This window comes from Schistocerca piceifrons, chromosome X (genome assembly GCF_021461385.2).
Source record: "Schistocerca piceifrons isolate TAMUIC-IGC-003096 chromosome X, iqSchPice1.1, whole genome shotgun sequence".
NCBI classification, from domain to species: domain Eukaryota; kingdom Metazoa; phylum Arthropoda; class Insecta; order Orthoptera; family Acrididae; genus Schistocerca; species Schistocerca piceifrons.
The window spans coordinates 462,066,183-462,088,105 of record NC_060149.1 but is presented as its reverse complement, the minus strand read 5'-3'; the positions used below and the strand labels follow the sequence as shown (position 1 = coordinate 462,088,105).

The window sequence follows — 21,923 nt, the reverse complement described above, 5'->3', positions numbered from 1 at the left end:
AGCATGCATTGGCACAGCCAGCTGTAACGTTCGCTAACGCTTAGGTTATTTAAATCGCGACACTATAATGAACCAAGTGCTAGTTGCCACAAAAACTGTCTTTTCGGCCTATGGATTTTTTTTAATAATATCGCTTCAGCTTTAGTACTATTATAATTTAACAATTGCAAAATTGAATTTAACGACAAAGAACATTCTCATCCGATTTTTGTCATTAGTTTGTCCCTATCTGAGGACGCCTCGTAGGTCGTAAAATTTACTACTTCAGGAGCCTCTGACTGCCAACTGTAGGCTGCTCTACAAGTTTTGGTCTCTACACTACACATCTACACTTGGAGCAGTGACGCATAACACTTACATATCACGAAGTAAAATTTTAATTATTGCTTCCACTCATCCACATTAAGCTGAGTTCTGAACACAATGCTTTGACCAACAACGCTGAAAGGAAGCCGAGCCAAACAGATACATGAATAAGATGAAAAATAAAAGTTTCTTGCTAATATTTCTACTGAGATATTAATAAAAAATAATAATGAACCATCTGTGTTTCAATAGCAAGCTACAACTGTGACATCGTAAGTTAAGCAAAAAGTAATTAAGGCAGTAAGGTTTATTGTGTGTAATCATGTTGATCACACTTACATGTAGTCGGCAAGTCAATTTATTTGCGATGTCTTCGTCGCACTAAGTGCGGCGAGATGCCACTTCGTCCCTAGTTGCTCTAATCTGGTTCTCCGCTGAGCCCAGGTAAAAAGTCAGTAATTTATGAATTTGGAAGATAATAACTTAGGGTTCAAAGCTCTTTTAACAACGGTATGTTCTTAGCAAATATGGTAGCTTACGTAAACGAGATTCTGAACCATCGCTACCAATGTTAACATCAATTTATGCAAGTTTTTGGAGCTATAGGGGTCGTTTTACAAGATGGCGATGGTCCTTTGCTTTATGTGGTGCCGCTAACGGGAACTATCTTTACTTCTGAGACTGTTAGCCAGCCAATCCTTGCAGTACTGATGTTATGAGCTGACTTAGCTCGAAGTTATGGGCGGGGTCTCCACAATGGCAGCCGAATGCAACGTCTGTGATGGTAGCGTAAGCTGAGATCGGTTGCTAGATCCTTTTTCCGCCGGATTGCGCCAGTCGCCTCTCATTGGCTGCTGCTGCTGTCCCGTATCGCGCCCACGCACAGCGGCTACCTTCTACGTGTGGCGACGTTCTAACTGCTCCTCACACAAAAGACTCGTTCTCGTGTTTCTTCTAATCCTCGGCTGCCCCTCCAAGAATCATTTTCATTCCTCGTTCCTTACGATGATTTCTTAAATTAATATTCTAAATCCTTAACTGGTTGAGAAAGTACAAAAATTTAGCAGTTAACTTCATTTAAAATAAATCAGTACGGCCGTATTTAGTGATAAATCTGGTAGTGCAAGAATTTAAATAATCTAAAGACAGATCTCTATTTGAATTTCTCTTAAGTTTTCCACTAAGGACATGCGTCTTCTCTGATCTTAGAGACTGTCGCCCCCACTATTTCTTTGTGTACCGTGTAAAAGACTAAGGTGTCCATTTTTGTGCCCATCAGTACTACTGCCCAATATTCAAAAGCTTTAAAAATTGTCATGATATAGCAGATCCATTACACATCGGCAGAGAAGAGTTTATGGAACCACTTTTATATTTTGTATAGTGAAGTTAGGTATTTATTTAATTTATTAATATGTCGTCATTATATGTTTACTGTTTATTTTTTGTCGGATTATTGATACTGAATAGTCAGCTGAAACTGCTAGAGCTAATAAACAATTTATGTAAGCACTGATTGAAATAAATCCAGAGCATCTGTATTCTGAGACAAAGCTAGACAGTTTTTCTCTATGTCTACATTTGTTTTTCACTTGAACTAGAGTAGAAAACGCTTCGTCACACAAGTAAAACCTGTCACAAGCTTTAATGCTCTCATCGCATTAGTAAGAACCGTGAGGCCGTGTAACTTGGTCTGCAGTTGACATATGGAAATGTTTTCTTTTCTACAACGGCCATCAACAAATTCACACTGCCCGTCAGCTTAGGATAAGAGATACAGGATTCAGCCGTCTCGACGTGTATCAGAAGTGGGACAGGATTCTGGAAGGCGAGCCTGCCCCTGACCGAATCTGCCTTTTAGATTAACGAAGGGGTTGGGGAGCCGGCGAGGTAGGTATTTCCCACATCCAACTAGGTAAATACCGAGTTGGTACCCACATCCCGCCTTAGATGCACTCTATGCTTTTATACTCCAACAAGAGATGTACTCTTGATGCTGACAGATGGTGTACACTGTACACGAATTCCCTCGCGAGGGGAGTGGTGATTTTAGCGAGGGCATCGGACCACTTATTGTCACTAACGTTGCCAAAATCCATATAACAATGCCGACCACATAAAGAACACGGCAAAGGCAGGGAAGAAGATGACTGACATATTCTCTAAACCGCCCTGATTGCGAGGGTGTTACAAAGCTCTGCAGACAACCTATCAACCTCAATGTGCACTGTAGGCTGACTGGGTGAATGGATGGTGAGGCGAAACAGTCGTCAGGAGATGACGTCTAGAGAACGTTCTGCACTTGAGTTATATAAGGTTTATTTAGGCAAGTGGAACTTTGTCTGGGTGAATCCTTATTTCCCTATGTGCTCGTTGGACACAAATGGATCCTGCGCTACTTCCAAGCACACCCAGAGTTTCGGATGGTTAGTTGAACGGTAATTACATACGAACAAGAGATTTCATGTGGCTAGTCTATCAACGAAATCATCATAGACTGACGCAAATAAGACTTTCAACGGACCAGTGGTAAACAGAGAATTTAATATTACTGAAAGGGAGAAACGAACTTTTTTTTTAATTGTCGGCTTTCCACATCAATAAGGCATTAAAAAGACTTGAAGGGTTTCTAAGATTAAATAACAGACTGAGAAATAGTACACTCCAGTCGAGAATGAAGAGCTGCCCAAGTAAACAAGCTATTCAATGCGAAGTTGCTAGGGGAGATGCTATAACGACAGAGCTTTATCCAGCCCTAAATTACACCAAAGGAGAGGTGGTTTCAGTGACATAATGCATCTAGACTCTGATGAACTGCAACAAGAGGGGGAAACCGATGGTGTTACTGAAGTGTGAAATACTATGAAACACGTAAATGGCGAACTTGGGAAGATGTGATCCCTTATTCTCACAACTAGTGTACCTTAATTACCCGAGAACACTGCAGCAGGTTTCATCAACCTGAAGTTTAGGACTTATACATCTAACTCACAGAGTGATATAAAATCCAACATTTTTGGCACACCTCCTTGGGAAGCAAAGACCAGGCAGCATGTACACTCCACTTAGAGATACACCCAGGCATCTTGCTAGGTCCCAAAAACATCCAGTATAGAGCAGAGAAGCCCAGTCTTCATTTAAAAAATTAAAGGTATCCCATCGTATCCCGCACTTTTAAGCGGAAAAGCGTTTAAGGCTATCCTTCCGTCAATGAATGAGCCTTTACCACGACCATGATTTTCGTATATAACTTGCAGCCAAAACCGTTACGTCTTTTTATATACGACATTAACACAACACCGGACGTATTCCAAAATCGTGGCATATACAAAATTTACTGCTCTGACTGTAAGGTTAGCTACATTGCAACAACGGAAAGGAGTTTTAGAAAGTGTTATAATGAAAACAGAGAACTAAGAACGACAAAAAGTAGGAAGTAAATCAACCTTCGCGGGTCATCTCATATAAGATAGACTCGAAAATAAGCTTTTAGTTCTTCATACAGTGAAGAAGGGATACTTTATCAACATATCGGAAGAAACAGTAATTTGCGCCCACCTGAAAGAATCTAGGGATGAGGCGCTCAACGAGCAGTGTACACTAAGAACCACCATGTTCTACGACATATGCCACCTCGTATAACTTCGTTCAAAGGTAGTCTGGAATTTAGTAGTGCACCCAAATTTCAGTAAAAATGTTCTTGTAAGTAGTCCACATTACGTCCAAGACAACCTAACGTTCTCTATAGTTCACTGCGTTCTAACCTTGACCCGTTGACGCTAGAGGATGTAACTGTACACTCGAGCTGGACACATAATCCACTCAAAATATTCTGACATTACATTAAATCTAAAAAAAAAGCGCTTTTAGCTTTTTGTTGGGAAACCCTGGAGTCTAAAAATTTTTGAACATGTCAGAATATTACTCTATTGTCAAGCTAAAACATGCCAATGTTTTTAATGTATTGAAGTGCATAGTTTTCTACACTACTGGCCATTAAAATTGCTACACCACGAAGATGACGTGCTACAGACGCGAAATTTAACCGACAGGAAGAAGATACTGTGATATGCAAATGACTAGCTTTTCACAGCATTCACACAAGGTTCAAATGGCTCTGAGCACTATGGGACTCAACTGCTGTGGTCATAAGTCCCCTAGAACTTAGAACTACTTAAACCTAACTAACCTAAGGACATCACACACATTCATGCCCGAGGCACGATTCGAACCTGCGACCGCAGCGGTCGTGCGGTTCCAGACTGTAGCGTCCTTTAACCGCTCGATCACTCCGGCCGGATTCACACAAGGTTGGCGCCGGTGGAGACACTTACAACGTGCAGACATCAGGACAGTTTCCAACCAATTTCTCATACGAAAACAGCAGTTGACTGGCGTTGCATGGTGAAACGTTGTTGTGATGCCTCGTGTAAGGAGGAGAAATCCGTACCACCACGTTTCCGACTTTGATAAAGGTCGGATTGTAGCCTATCGCGATTGCGGTTTATCGTATCGCGACATTGCTGCTCCCGTTGGTCGAGATCCAATGACTGTTAGCAGAATATGGAATCGGTGGTTTCAGGAGGGTACTACGGAACGCCGTGCTGGATCCCAACGGCCTCGTATCACTAGCAATCGAGATGACAGGCATCTTATGCGCATGGCTGTAACGGATCGTGCAGCCACGTCTCGATCCCTGGGGACGTTTGCAGTCGAAAGGCCTCGTATCACTAGCACTCGAATTGACAGGCATCTTATCCGCATGGATCGTGCAGCCACGTCTCGATCCCTGAGTCAACAGATGGCTACGTTTGCAAGACAACAACCATCAGCACCAACAGTTCGACGACGTTTGCAGCAGCATGGACTATCAGTTCGGAGACCATGACTGCGCTTACCCTTGACGCTGCATCACAGACAGGAGCGCCTGCGGTGGTGTACTCAACGACGAACCTGGGTGCACGAATTGCAGAACGTCATTTTTTCGGATGAATCCAGGTTCTGTTTACAGCATCATGATGGTCGCATCCGTGTTTGGCGACATCGCGGTGAACCCACATTGGAAGGGTGTATTCGTCATCGCCATACTGGCGTATCACCCGGCGTGATGGTATGGGGTGCCATTGGTTACATGTCTCAGTCACCTCTTGTTCACATTGACGGCACTTTGAACAACGGATGTTACATTTCAGATGTGTTACGACCCGTGGCTCTACCCTTCATTCGATCCCTGCGAAACCCTACATTTCAGCAGGATAACGCACGACCGCATGTTGCAGGTCCTGTACGGGCCTTTCTGGATACAGAAAATGTTGACTGCCTCCCTGGCCAGCACATTCTCCAGATCTCTCACCAATCGAAAACGTCTGGTCAATGGTGGCCGAGCAACTGGCTCGTCACAATACGCCAGTCACTACTCTTGATGAACTGTGGTATCGTGTTGAAGCTGCATGGGCAGCTGTACCTGTACACGCCATCCAATGCCCAGGCGTATCAAGGCCGTTATTACGGCCAAAGGTGGTTGTTCTGGGTACTGATTTTTCAGGATCTATGAACCCAAATTGCGTGAAAATGCAATCACATGTCAGTTCTAGTATAATATATTTGTCCAATGAATACCCGTTTATCATCTGCATTTCTTCTTGGTGTAGCAATTGTAATGGCCAGTAGTGTATAATTATGACACACCCATTTGCTTACAGAATCATTGAGCATATCACTTTAGATCTCCTTTACGTTTACTTTCTCTATCATCTGTATTCACTTCAGCATAGCACAAAATAAGATATACGATTTATCTGTACTTAAACTGTACATGTGCAAACTTAGTCTCTCAAGTTCTGTTATGTAAAACATTGACGTATCCATTATATCATGGTTTAACAATGGCAGTTTCAGATCCACTTGAAAATGGCCTTTACTTGAAGCCCGAAAGCGATCATGGACTTAAATAAACAACCTATTAGCAAAATGGTTCAAATGGCTCTGAGCACTATGCGACTTAACTTTTGAGGTCATCAGTCGCCTAGAACTTAGAACTAATTAAACCTAACTAACCTAAGGACATCATACACATCCATGCCCGAGGCAGGATTCGAACCTGCGACTGTAGCGGTCGCCCGGTTTCAGACTGTAGCGCCTAGAACCGCTCGGCCACTCCGGCCGGCTACCTGTTAGTAACTGGAGCGGCTATTCATTGAGGATAAGGTGCGCAACAACAGCACTCTCAAAACATGGAGAAACCAGTAATGAAACGTAATTAGAACGACGATGTATAACCTTCGAAACATAAGCAACGTCGAGTCCACGTAAATTTCAGCATCCCGCTACACAAGCGGTTGTCTGCTCGGGAACTACATAGGTATCGACAGCAGTTCAAAGGTTGCCTTCGTATCATGTCTCGACGTTAGGTGTAAATACGCTTTTTCCAAGGCTTTCGGTAATTTAACTTTGTGATATTTTCCAGTTAATAAGTAGTTCGTTAACTAAGTAATATAAATCCTAAAATTCGCAACTTTTACTAATGGTGATCAGTTGTATTCTTCCTTCAGCTCGAAAGATCTTACACCGGGTCCATAAAATATGTGACGTATCTTCAAAAGGGTTATGTGTGAAAAACTGACATAAGTGTGTAACAACAGCCGAAACCATTTTTTCATACTTAGTTCTCAGCATATGCCGTTCTCATCATTCCTCGTGATTGCTGAGAGTGTCATAAAATTTATGACTGACCTGGCCGAAGCATAATTTTTAAATACGACGAAATTACTTCTTTCCCATTATTGGGACAGCGGCGGAAAATATTTAGCAAAAGTGTGTTTTAATGTGTAAGGCGGTTCATAAACGCTTTGAACGGTTATTAATGAATATTCAATGATGGCTACTATTTTTATCGTTTTCCCAATGAAGACGAGAAACAACCACACGTTGAGACCCTTACGATATATACGCATCTAATTACGTAGCACGAGTCATTGGGAAAAGAGAGGAGAGCATAGTGTGCTTGAATTACATGAAATTCTGAGAACGAATCGCATTCCTGCTTGCGGGTGATTACTATCGCCGCCATGCGACTGCGCAGTCTGTCAGGGAAACTGCGTACAAGTAAGGAGTTTGGCTTCCAAGGGGGTAATGAGTCATTTAGTCGCCGTCCTCCGGGCTGAATGCGTATCAGCGTAGTGTTAAGAAGTCGGACGACCATGAAGGCTGCTTGCTACCTCGCTGTTCTCCTGCATCTAAACGGTAAGAAATAGCCTGTTGCCTTCAGATAAAAACCTACAATTTCTTGCCCTATAGACAGAACGGATTTGTGACGTCAGAACTAATTTTTAGAGTAATCTCCTTTCAAATATCTGACTGAGTAAACAGCAGTGTTTCATCTTGACAAAGTAACAGACTTACAAAAATATCCCCTGACGAAAATTCAGTGCTCGAAACTTTTCAAAGTAACGATAGGTCAACGGTCGAAACTTTTCAGAGTACTTCATGTGATAAAATGCTTGTTACACCTTTATTTTTTATGACACGTTAGTTTCATGCGATGGCTGTCTTTTCTGACAGCTAAAAATGACATTTTATGAAATACAGCTTCAGCCTCACTTACTGGTATTTCTGTTGTAAACACCAGAAAAGATTAGTTGAGAATGGCGTGGCAGTTCTGAATAAAAGGATGAAATGTAGAACTATTTGTTACTTAATTTTGACTTACTGCAGCATGATAAGCTTGTTACTTTTTCGTCATTTCAGAAAATTATAATAGAGATTAGCCAAATTCATGGTTGTATTTCCGGAAAATTTAATGTACACCTGAGTGAATCAGCCGTTTGTAAGTGAGGGCACTGTTAATTCTAAAAATGCATGTTTGACCGTTTTAATCCTTTTCGGGGCAGTATGTAGCGACGTTTTCGTAGTTGCCAGATGTTTTAATTATGATTTTTGTGTACTCCTGAGATCCCATTATCATTTAAACAAATAGAAATTGTAGTTTCTTCGTTAATTGATAGCAGCCAGCGTACTTTAGTGTCTTCAGACAGTGATTTTACTTTTCTGCAATTTCGCCAGTAAGTGCCAATAATCTATTTTATATCCTGGAAGAAATATGTGCACTAAAAGTTTTGGAAACTTGGGATGCCAAGCAAGACTAATATTTTAAATGCTATATACACATTCTTCACCACACGTGGCTGAACACTGCCCTAAGGAAATATGGCGTGTAAATTTACCTGTAAGAGGGGCACTACGTCGGCTGTATAATCTGCTTGATGTAACGGTTGCTATTCAGACACTCTGAATCAAAAAAATTAAACGAACTCCACCGAAGGAATTATCCGAATGGGGCGGAAATAGGAGGTGTGATGTAAGTGTACAGACAAACCAAAGGATTACAGTTTCAGAAAAACTGGATGATTTATGCAAGAGAAAGAGCTTCACAAATTGAGCAAGTCAGTAACCTAATGGTCTACCTCTGGCCTTTATGCGGTTTTGACTTTGACTAACCTAGGTTTCTGATGTCCTTCTGAGGGATGGCGTGCCAAATTCTGTCCAATTGGCGCATTAGATCATCAAAATCCCGAGCTGGTTGCAGGGCCCTGCCCATAACGCTCCAAACATCCTCAATTGGGAAGAGATCCGGTGACTTTGTTGGTCAAGGTAGTCTTCGGCAAGCAGTAGAAACTCTCGCCGTGGGCGGGCGGGCATTATCTTGCTGAAATGTAAGACTAGGATGGCTTTCCCTGAAGGGCAACAAAACGGGGCCTAGAATATCGTCGACGTACCGTCGTGCTGTAAGTGTTCCGCGGATGACAACCAAAGGGATCCTGCTATAAAAAGAAATGGCACAGTAGACCGTCATTCCAGGTCGCCGTGTGGCGAGCGACAGTCAGGTTGGTATCCCACCACTGTCTGGTGCGTCTTCAGACACGTATTCACCGTTCATCGGGGCTTAGAAGCGGGACTCATCACTGAAGACAGTTCTAATTCAGTCATTGAAGTTCCAGGCCATGTTACAGCACTCTTCTTGTGAAGCTTTGTACGCACTGTGATGCACTGATGAGACTCATTGCCACAATTCTTTGTCGTTAACTCTGGATGGCAAACTTCTTAGTCGTGCCTCACAAATAATCGTGTCCACGCGCAGGTTTAATTCAAGGGAAGCAGAAAGCTGAAAATTGAGTCATCTGCTGCCCTGCTGAAAGAATGTATTGTACGTAACCGAACCAATGTTTCTGAAGTTGTCGAAGTACTTTATCGGAAAACATTATACTTGAAGTATAGAAAACATAAAACACCATATATTTTGGATTTGCATGTTTTTCACTAAGCAACTTTCTCAAACGATTGTAAGGAAAGTATTGGTTAAAAATATGTGATTATTTCAAATTGTAAGTTTCATATTACAGCTTGATGATGAAGTGGTTATCCTTCCGTTATTGGTCATATTTATAGTGATGCTTAAAAGCTGAGTAACTCTCTGCCCGTAGTTCGATGAATTGCAATGAATTAAGGGTACCATTTGCCACTAGTAGTCTGAGGGAAACAGAAGTTGGTACTCTGAATTTGTTGTCATATTTCGAAATGCTTCCCTCAATCATCTTTAGAAGTATATCGAAGTCTTCTTTATTAATCCACAAGAAATTTTTGAATTCCAGTCTAGATGATCGTGCCCGTGTCTTTACGGTCTTTACATCTGTGTTTGACTCAAGGAAAGCAAGAAGCTTAAAACTGAGTCATTTTCTGCGGCAAAACTTTCTTTATATAAACGAAGTAAACCTGCATACCGCTCTGCGTTTTACTCTATGGGTAAATAATTGATAAGTACAGGTTTTGGATTCGCGTGTTTTTTAGCTAGGCAGTTGTTATGAAACGATTGCAATCGACTGCATGTCATTCAGGCGACCTGCATGTCCTTAACCAATTATCACACCGGGGAAAGGGAGCTGCAGTGTAACGTGAATCGGAGCCAAGTTTCGTTCATGGCGAATCTCCACGTCATTGAGAGGCGAATGCTAGGTTAAAAAGCAGGGTTAAGAATCTGACCCGGCCAGGTTTCAGTCCTGTCAGTTTTCGGTTTCCAGGCAAACGCTCTGCAACTACACCATAAAACCAGATCCGAATTTCGTCACGCTTTCTGCTAACTCTTGGAACTGCTGACTGCTCTATCGAGGCATGGCTGCTGTTAGGTAGGTGACAATTGCATCATTTTTACAAACGCAAGTTTAAGTCATCGTAATTCAGACTATTTGTAAGAAAAATTTATAAATTGTATAGGGCAAACGTTCCTCGTGGATCAGTGTATATGTTAGTTGGGTTGGGGTTGATTTGTTTGGGGGAAGAGACCAAACTGCGAGGTCATCGGTCTCATCGGATTAGGGAAGTCGGTCGTGCCCTTTCAAAGGAACCATCCCGGCATTTGCCTGGAGCGATTTAGGGAAATCACGGAAAACCTAAATCAGGATGGCCGGACGCGGGATGTATATGTTCGTGAAAAGCGGAACAAAATCCCTACAGCTGTTCCTGAGAATACAGACGGACGCTAGGAGGCAACTTCAATATAAAAACATAAAAATATAGCCAATGCCATACCAAATGTTTATTAGAGTATCATGTAAAATTTGGAAGTAAATCGGTCAAGAATTGTTTGGCATTTTTGCTAAAAAATGTTTAAACGTTTCCTTATTGTTCATAATTATATGTATATTTATATGCCACATATAATGAAAAAATATGTGCCCTCTGTCTTTCCGAATGTTTGTTAGAGTTCGGGAAAAATTTGAAGTGAACTGGTCAAGAACTTTTCGAGATTTTTGGCAACAACGTTAAACGACTTGCCTTTCTTAATACTCTCGGCTTTCATAATTTTATTTCATTCAGGCTTCAGTGAGCATGACTGTTGTGGAGTGTTTCGCTTTATATTACTCGATGAGAATTTATTGTTGCAGATATTTCGTGTCATTGGTCAGGTTAGTTCGAATTGATCAACTATAGCAGAAATGGTTTGCTTTCGCTGACAAGTCAGGTCGAATGCATTCACCGAGAAATTTAAATTTAACAGCTTTCTTGAATTTCCTCTGGTCCAGTGATATCTCTTCATCAGGCTGTTTAAAATTGCCACATTACGAGGTTTTGTTTTGTGCTACTTGGAGTCTTGATTTGCCTGCTTGCCTTCTCAAGCATTTTACCCGCTTTGCCGCTGTTTATAGGCAATGGTAAATTATGGCTATATCGTTATGAGAGGTCTGTCAACCGTTCTCTGTTGTGACCCGTCTTGGAATTTTGAACATTCAGACTCTCTAATCTCCCGTAGAACTTTATCTCCCCTTCTTTGAGGCTGCAGTTGAAGAGAAGCGATAATATGTATTTTACCTACATGCAATATTAAGGAATTGTTTGTAAGTAGCGAGTGTGTAGGTGCCTATTTCACAGTGAATAGTATAATAATATTCCCTAAACTTGCTCGAAGACGACCATACTATCAGAGAGCAGCATCTCAGTTTATGCCACATAAAAGGTTACTGATTCATCTTGAAATAAATTTCTATTTAATTTTATAACATTGTTAGGAATTGTGTTCATGTAAACATTCCCGGTGTATACTACTGACGAAAATCCCACGGTTCTCCATCCGTGTGACAGTGCTGAGTAATCGCGACGTTGCAACAAGTGTCTTACTCATTACATTCTGCAGGCACAACACTGGACAGCATGCGCGGTGGTTCACACGTGCCCAGGCAGTGACTCAGACTCGATGCATAACCAGAGTGTAACAGCCGTGCGTGCTCGCAACGAGATCGCGGCGTCGGGAATCGTTTCAGAGCACACACGAGGACATCGCAGCGATAATCTCGCCACAGTACTAGATTAGAAGCCAAACATTAGGGACGTAGGCCAAAGAAAGCAGACAGTGCTTGTTTATTTCGTTTATGAATACGTTAAGAAACGCAACAGCAGATTTAGGACTTACTCTCTTCTTAGTTCACGGCTACTGAAAGGAGCGTTCGCGTCAAGATAAGACGAAAGGAAATTCCTTAATTATTTTCGAATGAGTGTGCAGTAGTTCGATGAGCAAACAGTATAACTGCAGTCATCCATCAAAAGCAAAGGCTATGAGAAGAGGCATTTAGTACTGCCCAGTCCGTCTAATCTATCTTGTCATGAGGTCGGAACTTTCCTCTCCTAAAAAAAAAAAAAAAAAAAAAAAAAAAAAGGAGAATATTTCACAGACCTATCAGTGTTAAGCTAAACTTACTGTTAGCATGATCAAATGCTGCTGCGTTCTTCACAACCACTATCGTTCCAGTGATGGTTTTAACTTTAAAGACACTTAAGGTGTAAAGAGGCTGTGGAATCTAGACAATGGAATCCCATCAACCCAAGGAAGAAGTTCACTTAACGGTAGAAGTAATGTTTTCGCTCTTACACAACTGACAAAGTACCATGGCACGACAAATGTATCTAATTCTGGTCCGCAACAATCGTAGTGAACAACGAATCTATTAATGATTATTAACTGAAGATTTATTCATTCAGCGGAAAGGATTATCGCCAGGAGGCAAAGCATTTGCTGCAAAGCATTATTTCAAGTTTTGAATGACCACATTCGAACAAAAACGCAACCACTAGAATACAAACACAAAATAGTTTAACAGTGATAGAGTTTATTGTGATAGTTATATAATTTTTGTCCTGATTCCATTTCACAGAAAAACCCTCATAAAACTTATCATTCACATACTTGAAATCATGCAGCCCTGTTCTTAATTTATCATGATACACCTTGCGAATTGTGTCCCGTATTTCAGGGTATTTCTTCACATTTTGCAGTGCGGAACCGCGGGCCTGCTACGGTCGCGGGTTCGAATCCTGCCCCGGGCATGGATGTGTGTGATGTCCTTACGTTAGTTAGGTTTAAGTAGTTCTAAGTTCCGGTCCCGGCGGAGGTTCGAGTCCTCCCTCGGGCATGGGTGTGCGTGTGTTTGTCCTTAGGATAATTTAGGTTAAGTAGTGTGTAAGCTTAGGGACTGATGAACTTAGCAGTTAAGTCCCATAGGATTTCACACACATCATCAGTTCTAAGTTCTAGGGGACTGATGACCTAAGATGTTAAGTCCCATAGTGCTCAGAGCCGTTTATTTCTTCACATTTGCAGTGAACAAATTCCATGTTCAGACCTGCTGCATCCATGTTGGCTGACGGTAGCTGTTGCTAGTGTTGGGAATTTGTGTGTACGACCCCATTCACTTTTGCCCGTCCGGCTAGCCGCGCGGTCTAACGCGCTGCTTCCCGAGCGGGAAGGCGTGCCGGTGCCCGGCACGAATCCGCCCGACGAATTAAGGCCGGTTCCCACTAGAGCGCGGCTGCGCGGCGTGCGGCAACGGCAGCGGCGAGCGTTTTCCGCTTTGACGCGGCAGCTCGCGGAATTGGCGTTCCCATCTGGAAGCGGCAGACGCTAGCGGTAGCCAATGACGGACAGCCACTGAGTTACGGGGTGGGACCCACCGAAACGACTGGTGTGTTTGAATAACTATATCTTACACCTACATGAAGGAAAGACGAAGTTGGGTGAAGACATACCAATTTTTCATTTTCTGTACAATGTACTCTTTCACATATTTCATTATTCGTGTTTTCTCATTTCAACATAAACAGATTTCATGACTACCATTCATGATTGTTCACTACCTCCTAACACATTGAAACAATGTACGATAAAAGAGATTATTCAGATAGCTAAGCGAGACAAAATTTAAAATGTGATACGGTAGCGGGTACACGAAAACAGTAAGAACACAAAGACTAGGTGGAAGGGATGAAAGTGGAAGCCACCTGATAGAATTTCCCACAGAGCATAATGTAATCATCGCCAGCACCTTGCTTAAGAATCACGAAAGAATAATATATATTTGGAACACAGTTTTCGAAACCAGATTTTAAATTGTAAGGCATTTCCTGGTGCAGACGTAAACCTGACTGAAGACTGTCAATAGCAAGAAAAGCGTTCTGAAAAAGAAAATTTGTTCACATCGAATATAAATTCTAGTGGTTGGATACTATTTTACAAAGGTATTTGTGTGGAGTGCAGCCTTTTATGTAAGTGAAACGTGGACGATGAACAGTTCTGTCAAGAAGACAATGGACGCTTTCAAAACGTGGTGATCAATAAGAATGATGAAGATTAGATACGAGGATCATGTGACTAAAGAAGAGGTACGGAATTAAATAGAGGAGGAAGAGGAAATTACGGCACAACTTTGACAACAATAGGGATTAGTTGACAGGACGTATTATAGGGCGTCGAAGAGTGAGGACAAAGGGGTTGGGTGATATAGTATTCTGATAATAATCATCTGTTGAAATACTATTCTACTCTTTTATCTATTAATGTAAGCAGCGAATTTACTCTTCCATGCACTCCTCCACAAAACATTTAAACCAAAACTGAAATCAGCTGAACACCAAATCTTTCAATCACTGTCTGACAACTACTGGATTCACTTTCAACTTTCTGTAACTATCACCGGCTAGCCACACACACATACAGATATAAGGAGAACAAACATAAACAAACATTAGTTTTCAGCAATAATTCTGCAGGTTGGCAACATGTACATAAACAAACCAGACAGGAAGGGACATATGAACACACCGTAGTAACGATTTAAAATCAGAGTTTTCGGTAAAACGTCTACTGCTAGTGACAGAAGAAAAAAGAGCGAACATGAAAATGTGCTTACGTTCCTTAATCTTAGTTTTAGTTCAACCTCCAGCATGTGACCAGGTGAGGGGAAACGCATATGTCCGCCAAAAACTCGATTCACTGTAAGTAATCAGTCATTCACGTAAAAAAAGATGTGAACTGTTTTATAATCTGCAAGTATCACATATCAAAACAAAACTGAATCATTCTAGATTCCACTGAAGATGCCTTAAAGTAAAAGGCGAAACGCGTCTTGAATCAGTAAAGTACACTGGATAAAGAAAAAAAAAGTTTGTTACTTACCAAAGGAAATAATCAATAGCTGTAGATATTTAGTGAATTACATCTTATGACGTACCAGTAAATTAGTTTCGGTTTAACTTCTCATTCCACATGCTATTAAATGCTGTTTAAAAAAATTCATCTATCCCTTCTGAAAAACTGTAGTTACTTTCATATCTCAGTAGATAAACAGATTTAGGATATTTATCATGCGACGAAATACATGACTTTTCACAAGTTATCGTTTGCAAAAAAACACGTTTCGATTTCTTGAACCGTTTACGTAATTTGCGGTTGATACAACCGCATGGTTTACGACGAGCAGGACGAAGTACCGGTCGCGTCGCGAGCAACCCGCGTGCGGTCACGGCACAGCCCGTCCGCCGACATATCATTCAATATCTCGAGAACGGTGACAGCTATCGATCTGCTCTCAGTTTTAAACAACGAGTTAAAATTTCATAGAGTGGCTATAGGACCGCCATGTTTGAAGCAAATTGAAGTTCTGTCCGCCATGTTTTCTTTAGTCAAGGCATTCGTCTGCTGTGTCCCGCCCCCTTGTAACTGCGTTTGACTTACTTGAAATAGCCCCTACTAGCTTTATTTTTTCTAAAACAAGCAATAGACAGCAGTGATTTCAGTGTACACTGACAGCAAAAAGGGATGTTTTTGTCGAAATATGCCTAAACTTTTCGATATAGATAACACTACAAGACAACTCAAATAAGTCCGTCCAACGTTACTTGTTGCCCATAAATTAATGCAATTAGAGCAGGTACCACCAGAATATTACGGTGAAACTCCTAAACACGCTGTGGTTAACTATTAGAAACAGTAACGGGTGCAGAAATGCGATATTTTTGTCGCTATTTCAAAGTAAACAGTCAAAGCCTCAAAAACCAGTACACTGTGAACGAGAATATTATTTGAAATATGTGTTACAAGTAGTTAACACAAGCATAGTAATTCAATAATAATAATAATCTACAGGAAAAGTAAAATAATTTATTTACATTTAATTTTTACAATGTTTTAACTGACATTCGTATTTTTTCGGTCTTTTCACTGACCTTTAAATAAAATAAGCTTCGTGTATAGTTGTCTCACAACTTTACCTCTCTGCTCAGATGATTTTGATTTGCATAAGTGATTTATTCGACATACAAAAAAAATGTTTGAGCAGCAGTTTTATCAGTTTAACATAATGGGTTTCTTCACCAAATTCATTTTCTGTAAAAAGAAGTTCATTGTTTATAAATAAGGAGCCTCTCACCAATTGCAACACTTCTGTCTGGAACCTCAACAAATCGTTTTTCTGACATTTCAGGATTATGTCCTCATTATTTCTGAAAACCTTCTCAGCAACATTACAAAGTTTAACAACATCATTAGCTGGATTAATTAAACTGGTTTCCACATCTTTCACTGCAATCAATCCAGTTCTTTTAGCCTCAATACAAGCAAAAATACCTTCTAAGCAGTCAGTACAGTTAATTTTGTTTGTCACCTGTTTCACTATACACAGCCTCTTATTTTTTCCCCATCCCAAACAAGGTCCTTCTTAATAGCCATCTCATCAAACATCAATGTTGCAAAAATTTGGGTTGTGCTATTCTCAACTTCAGAGGCAATTTTAGTGAAACCCTGCTCAGTAAAACCTGGATGGCCACCCACTGCGTTCTTGGGTGGAGCAATTTCACAAATTTTCGTAAGTAGCTGTATGCCTTGGCAGAATAAAAGTGTAGGGTCAGGGCAAATTTCCTTATTTGCTGAGAATAATGGCATACTTTAGCAATGCACTGAAGTTCCAATAGCTCCTTCAACAAACCAACTACATGTTCACTGTTTAACATATCAGAAACTGAACCACATAGCCTTCTTCTCAAACCAGCAACTAAAGTCTGTAACTGCACTATTCTTCTTTTGTGTCATACGCTAAGTTGCTTCATTTGCTTTATCCGCTTCTTTAGTCGCACATTCTCTACTTGTACTCTGTTATATTGTGTTTTCAACTTCTTAGGGCTTGGTAGACAGTAATTGTGGTCAGCAGAAACAGATGTGAGTCCGACAGGCACTGAAAGAATGCAGTTACATCATAAGTTTAAAACAGAGTTACACCATAAGATTATAATAGAAAGTATGTAATTCAAAGTAATAAGAACACCGAGTAAAATTAAATTATTGACTTACTTTGTGCTAATGATGTCACTGTAATAGCACTATCTTGCAAATTGTCGAAAGATCGCTTTCTGGGTTGTGGTCGTAATACTTTATCTTGCTTTTGTAAATGTGATGGAAAGTTAAAGATAGTAGGTACTGCTTTTGACAAAAGGCGTCTCTGGACATTTGTGTGGTACATATATTTCTCTTCAAAATGAGCTGAACAGAGGTAACTGGCTGTAGTAGGAAACCAGTTTTCTCGCTTCATATTTATAACCCATCTTTTTGTAATTTCATTATCTTTTAAAGGAAATCTGTAATCAACGATAAATAAATTACTTTCCTGCATTTGTCTTAAGCATTATTACAGTTCCAATGCAAATGACTCTTTAATAAAAATTAAAAAACGTGTGCCGTATTTCGGTACTAATATACTTACTTATAATATGAAATATTTGTTGTTTTATCGCTGCGATTTGTGCAGTTGAACGCTGAACACACTGCAGGCATGTTGACTTTACATTTTGTAACAAAAAAGTCAACTAGAAAAGTTAAATATTACTGTAATATCACAACAGCTGACACACTTCCAACACAAACAACAGTGACGCTTTCCTAATGTTTTGACTAAGGAGAACATGGCGGCCGAGTTAGCGTTGGTTGCCGCTAGGAGCGCTGTAACTAGTATCTCAGCCACTCTATGAAATTTTAACTCGTTGGTTTTAAAAACAATTTTGATATGTTGACTAAATTTCATACGCAATAATGTATTACCTAAAATGAACTGTACGCAAAGTCCACGCAATGCATTTTTACCTCTGCACACTCATTAAAATTTCGTGTAAAGGTTTACGTAAATGCGATACAGCAAGAAACCACGACGAATAACGAAAAGAAATTCGGTCCTTAATCGAGAGAAGATATCGGGCTGTAATATGGCCAAGAACCAAATTTTTCTGCCGAATAGTTTCCTCGGAATCGGATGATAAGTATTTCATACAACGAGTTAAAATTTTAACTCGTTAAAATTTTAACTCGTTGATTTCATAGCTGCCGCTGCGTCCGCGCCAGCGGTTCGGCGAAAGTTCGTGTGGCCCGGGATTCCGTACCTGACGTCACGCTCAGCGCGTTCTGTGATTGGCGGCGCGCACCTGGAGCGCGGCACGCGGCAGCGGAAGCGGTTCGACATGGTCAAACCGCGACGCAGAGCCCGCCGCGCCTTGCCGCTGACGCCGTTTCCATGGCAACCACGCCGCTGACGCGCGGTTTTGACGCGCGGCAGCCCTAGTGGGAATCGGCCTTTAGTGTCGGGGCCCGGCGTGCCTGCCAGCCTGTGGATGGTTTTTAGGCGGTTTTCCATCTCCCTCGGCGAATGCGGGCTGGTTCCTCTTAGTCCGCCTCAGTTACACTATGTCGGCGATTGCTGCGCACCAGTCTCCACGTACGCGTACATCATAATTGCTCTACCACGCAAACACGCAAATATTTGGAGTTACACTCGTCTGGTTTGAGACGTTCCCATGGGTTCGGTGTGGGGCGGCGGTGGGGTGGGTGGACTGCTGTGCCTGTTGTGGGATTATGAACCACTGAGGGCGACGGCGGGATGAAACTTCTCCGTCGCTTCTAGGTCCCTGATTTCATACACACACATACACAACCTATTCATTTGCAAAGACTGCTGCTTCGCAGCAGTCGGCGAGATCGCTGCGGTGCAGCAATGGTTGGCAAGCTAAATTCTCTCGCTGCATCCTCGCGGCGAGTTCACAGCGTCACTGCCGTAGTGTGCGCGGCTTCATTGTTTCACATACACTGCCGAAACGCAAGAGAAAACGACGCTGCGAGCTGACGATGGTAAATCACTCGTGTGCATTGAGCCTCAAACGCAGCCTGTGGCTCATACGCACCCCTTCGCTCCGTCCCTCACCCCGTCCGCCGTTCACACGACGTACTGACGCTCGCGGCGACGTCGAGTGGATAGCTACTGAGGGTTATAAACACAGGAAAGTTCGAAACTAATCAACATTTCGCCGCAAAATCATAACACTTGTCGAAACTTCGCTGTATCTCAACACTGTCACCTTGCTGGAAATCGGAGCTGAACATTAAAAAAAATATTACAATGTAGTGAAGGAATCATGTGAACTAAAAGCTGCAACTCAATGGATATTCAAAGACTGTGTATGTTAGATAATGTTTCATATTCCTTCAGTTGGTGGTGTCATATTTCAAGACAACAATGCATCTACAAGCTCAACAGCCCGCACTCCTCCTGAGGACTCGTGCGTCTCCGAGGAAGAATATGTCGGATCATGTGAGACGTCTCCCAAATCTGTGCCGCTATTACAGGTCTCATTACATTCATCGTGGCTCGTCGTATCACAAGACAACTACATATCATTAGATCACGTCAGATAGTTTCTATACACGTAACTGAAGTCTGAGCTGCATAATATCAGACTGGTAATCGTAATTCAGTTACCACACAGTGTAGTGTTACCTCTGTAAAAAGAATTTGCTTTCATTTTATTATGCAGTAGGAGGAGAAAAGACGAATAATCAAAAATCTATGACGAAAAAGTAATCTTAATTAAATTAATATTTCTTCATATTTACAAAGTTTTCATATCACAAAGTTGGACAGATCTGGAGTATTTCTGTTACTGTTTTGCTTAAATGGCCTGTGTTCCGACATTACAAGATTTTTTGATTAACCTGTGATTTATTTATCTGCACAGAGTAGCTTCTTTGTGTGTGCAAACTGAAGACAACCAGTTAGTTGCTCTTCACACTGATACCATACGTGTAGTGTTCGAAACGAACGATACTTTTAGTTTTGACATGGAATGTTGGCTGCAGATTAATTTTTCGAGGACAATGAACATGGTTTACGAACAAAAGCGATCGGAATAAAATATAAATAACGTAAGCATTTGTGTGTCATGCATTTCATAAAATATTTACAAGCTGATAATTACCTTAACAAGACTTCTGAACTGGTCGCTTAATTGTGATATATGCTTTCCGTCTCTTCCCATTCGTAATTTTCTTAATAAGATTGTTCCACTATTTTTAATTGATGCTTAATTTTCATTTTCCCTAAAACACAAAATAATCATTTAAATCTACACAATTATTGGACATCTAAAGTGCTGCTGAATTAGTGTTATGTGTTGTATGATAGGAAGCGGCCGCTAGTTTTCAGAAATTTGCGCACTGATTATAAGCAGGATAGCGACAGCTTCTATATAACTCTTGACTCTACATTGTAACTACATATTTGGACTCGTGTTTCATGTTCTATGTATACTGATGTCTCTTTTGCGTCAAAAAATTTGATTACCTTTCCTCTTTTAGTGTTTCAGGAAGCAGCCCTTTATCCCGTTTGCATCGATCTTCACGATACCATGAGATGCCATTTTCCTGATGAGTTACCAGAGTAAGTAAAGCCACACTGCTGAAGGACTGTTCTTTCGTTGTCTTACGGCAAACATCGTTGGTAAATACATCATAGTTGGATGTACATATCCTTTCAAAACTACTTTTAATATCATAAACAAGCATAGACTTTCTAGTTTTAGCTGGGGAGACAAACACTGGTTGATTGACTCGTGTGACCACTTATTACCGGTGGTGGTAGTGATGGTGGTGGTAGCGATGAGAAGTGACTGTAAAAGACAGAGGATTGTGAGGGTCCCTAGGACAAGTGGATGATCACGTGCAGTGTGCGGACTCTAACGGGTTTGTGGACTGCAGCGCTTAGTACGGCAGAACATACACTAGCTGACAAAAAAAAAAAAAACGAAGCATCCATAAAGGGACAAGGAAACAAAATGAAGCTTCACTGGTTGAGAGGGCATGTGACGTTACTTTAACGATTACGAAGACGAGTCAAATTTATAAAGAACTTGGCAGTATGAGTCTACTTATCAGTATGACCTTACACACTCTCTGGCCTGAGTGCTTGCACGGATGCTGTTGGAACGGATGTCATAAAACTGTTGTATCATTTCCTAATTCCAGCTGACCGAAAATAATTGTAACTACTCCTTGGTACCTTGGGACAGAATTGACGACCGAGCTGAGCCCATACATAGTGCATCGGTGACAGATTTAGGGATTTTGCTGGCCGTGGGAGAACCCCAGTATCATACAAACAGTTCATAGGGTACGTTCTATGTGAGCGAGTATTGATCTGCTAAAAAATGGCACCAAGATACTGTCTCATGAGAGTAACTCTTGAGGGCAGAGGATGACGGTGATGTACAATTGTGGCTTCAGGCTTTTGTCGATCACTACCAACCGTGACCTGAAGTGGTACACGATGGCTCCCCTCACGATGACGCCAGGAGCAACATCGCTATACCTCTGCAATACATTGGAAGAACGGGACCCCTCCCAAGGACGACGATCATCTTGGGTAGCGTAAACCGACTTTAACTCTGGACGCAATGTGAAACCATTCACCAGCAGGCTTGCATTAATA

The 21,923-nt window shown here is 41.3% G+C and overlaps 1 protein-coding gene across 1 annotated transcript; it reads right to left on the bottom strand.

Annotated features, from left to right (window-relative positions):
• Positions 1 to 17,208: 17,208 nt before the first annotated feature.
• Positions 17,209 to 21,001, bottom strand: LOC124722425 (THAP domain-containing protein 2-like). The gene is made up of 3 exons (XM_047247589.1): positions 20,781 to 21,001; positions 17,471 to 17,754; positions 17,209 to 17,354 (listed from the first exon to the last, which is right to left on the bottom strand). The coding sequence occupies exons 1-3, from the start codon at positions 20,999 to 21,001 to the stop codon at positions 17,209 to 17,211; spliced, it is 651 nt and encodes a 216-aa protein (XP_047103545.1).
• Between the last annotated feature and the right edge of the window lie 922 nt (positions 21,002 to 21,923).

What these genes read in the sequence shown, in the direction of transcription:
- LOC124722425 (XM_047247589.1), bottom strand. Translation starts at nt 21,001, where the DNA reads ATGCTTGTTTATGATATTAAAAGTAGTTTTGAAAGGATATGTACATCC. An exon ending in GAAACACTAAAAGAGGAAAG is followed by an intron (nt 17,755 to 20,780) that starts GTAATCAAATTT and finishes CGTTGATTACAG; the next exon opens with ATTTCCTTTAAAAGATAATG. An exon ending in AGTGACATCATTAGCACAAA is followed by an intron (nt 17,355 to 17,470) that starts GTAAGTCAATAA and finishes GCATTCTTTCAG; the next exon opens with TGCCTGTCGGACTCACATCT.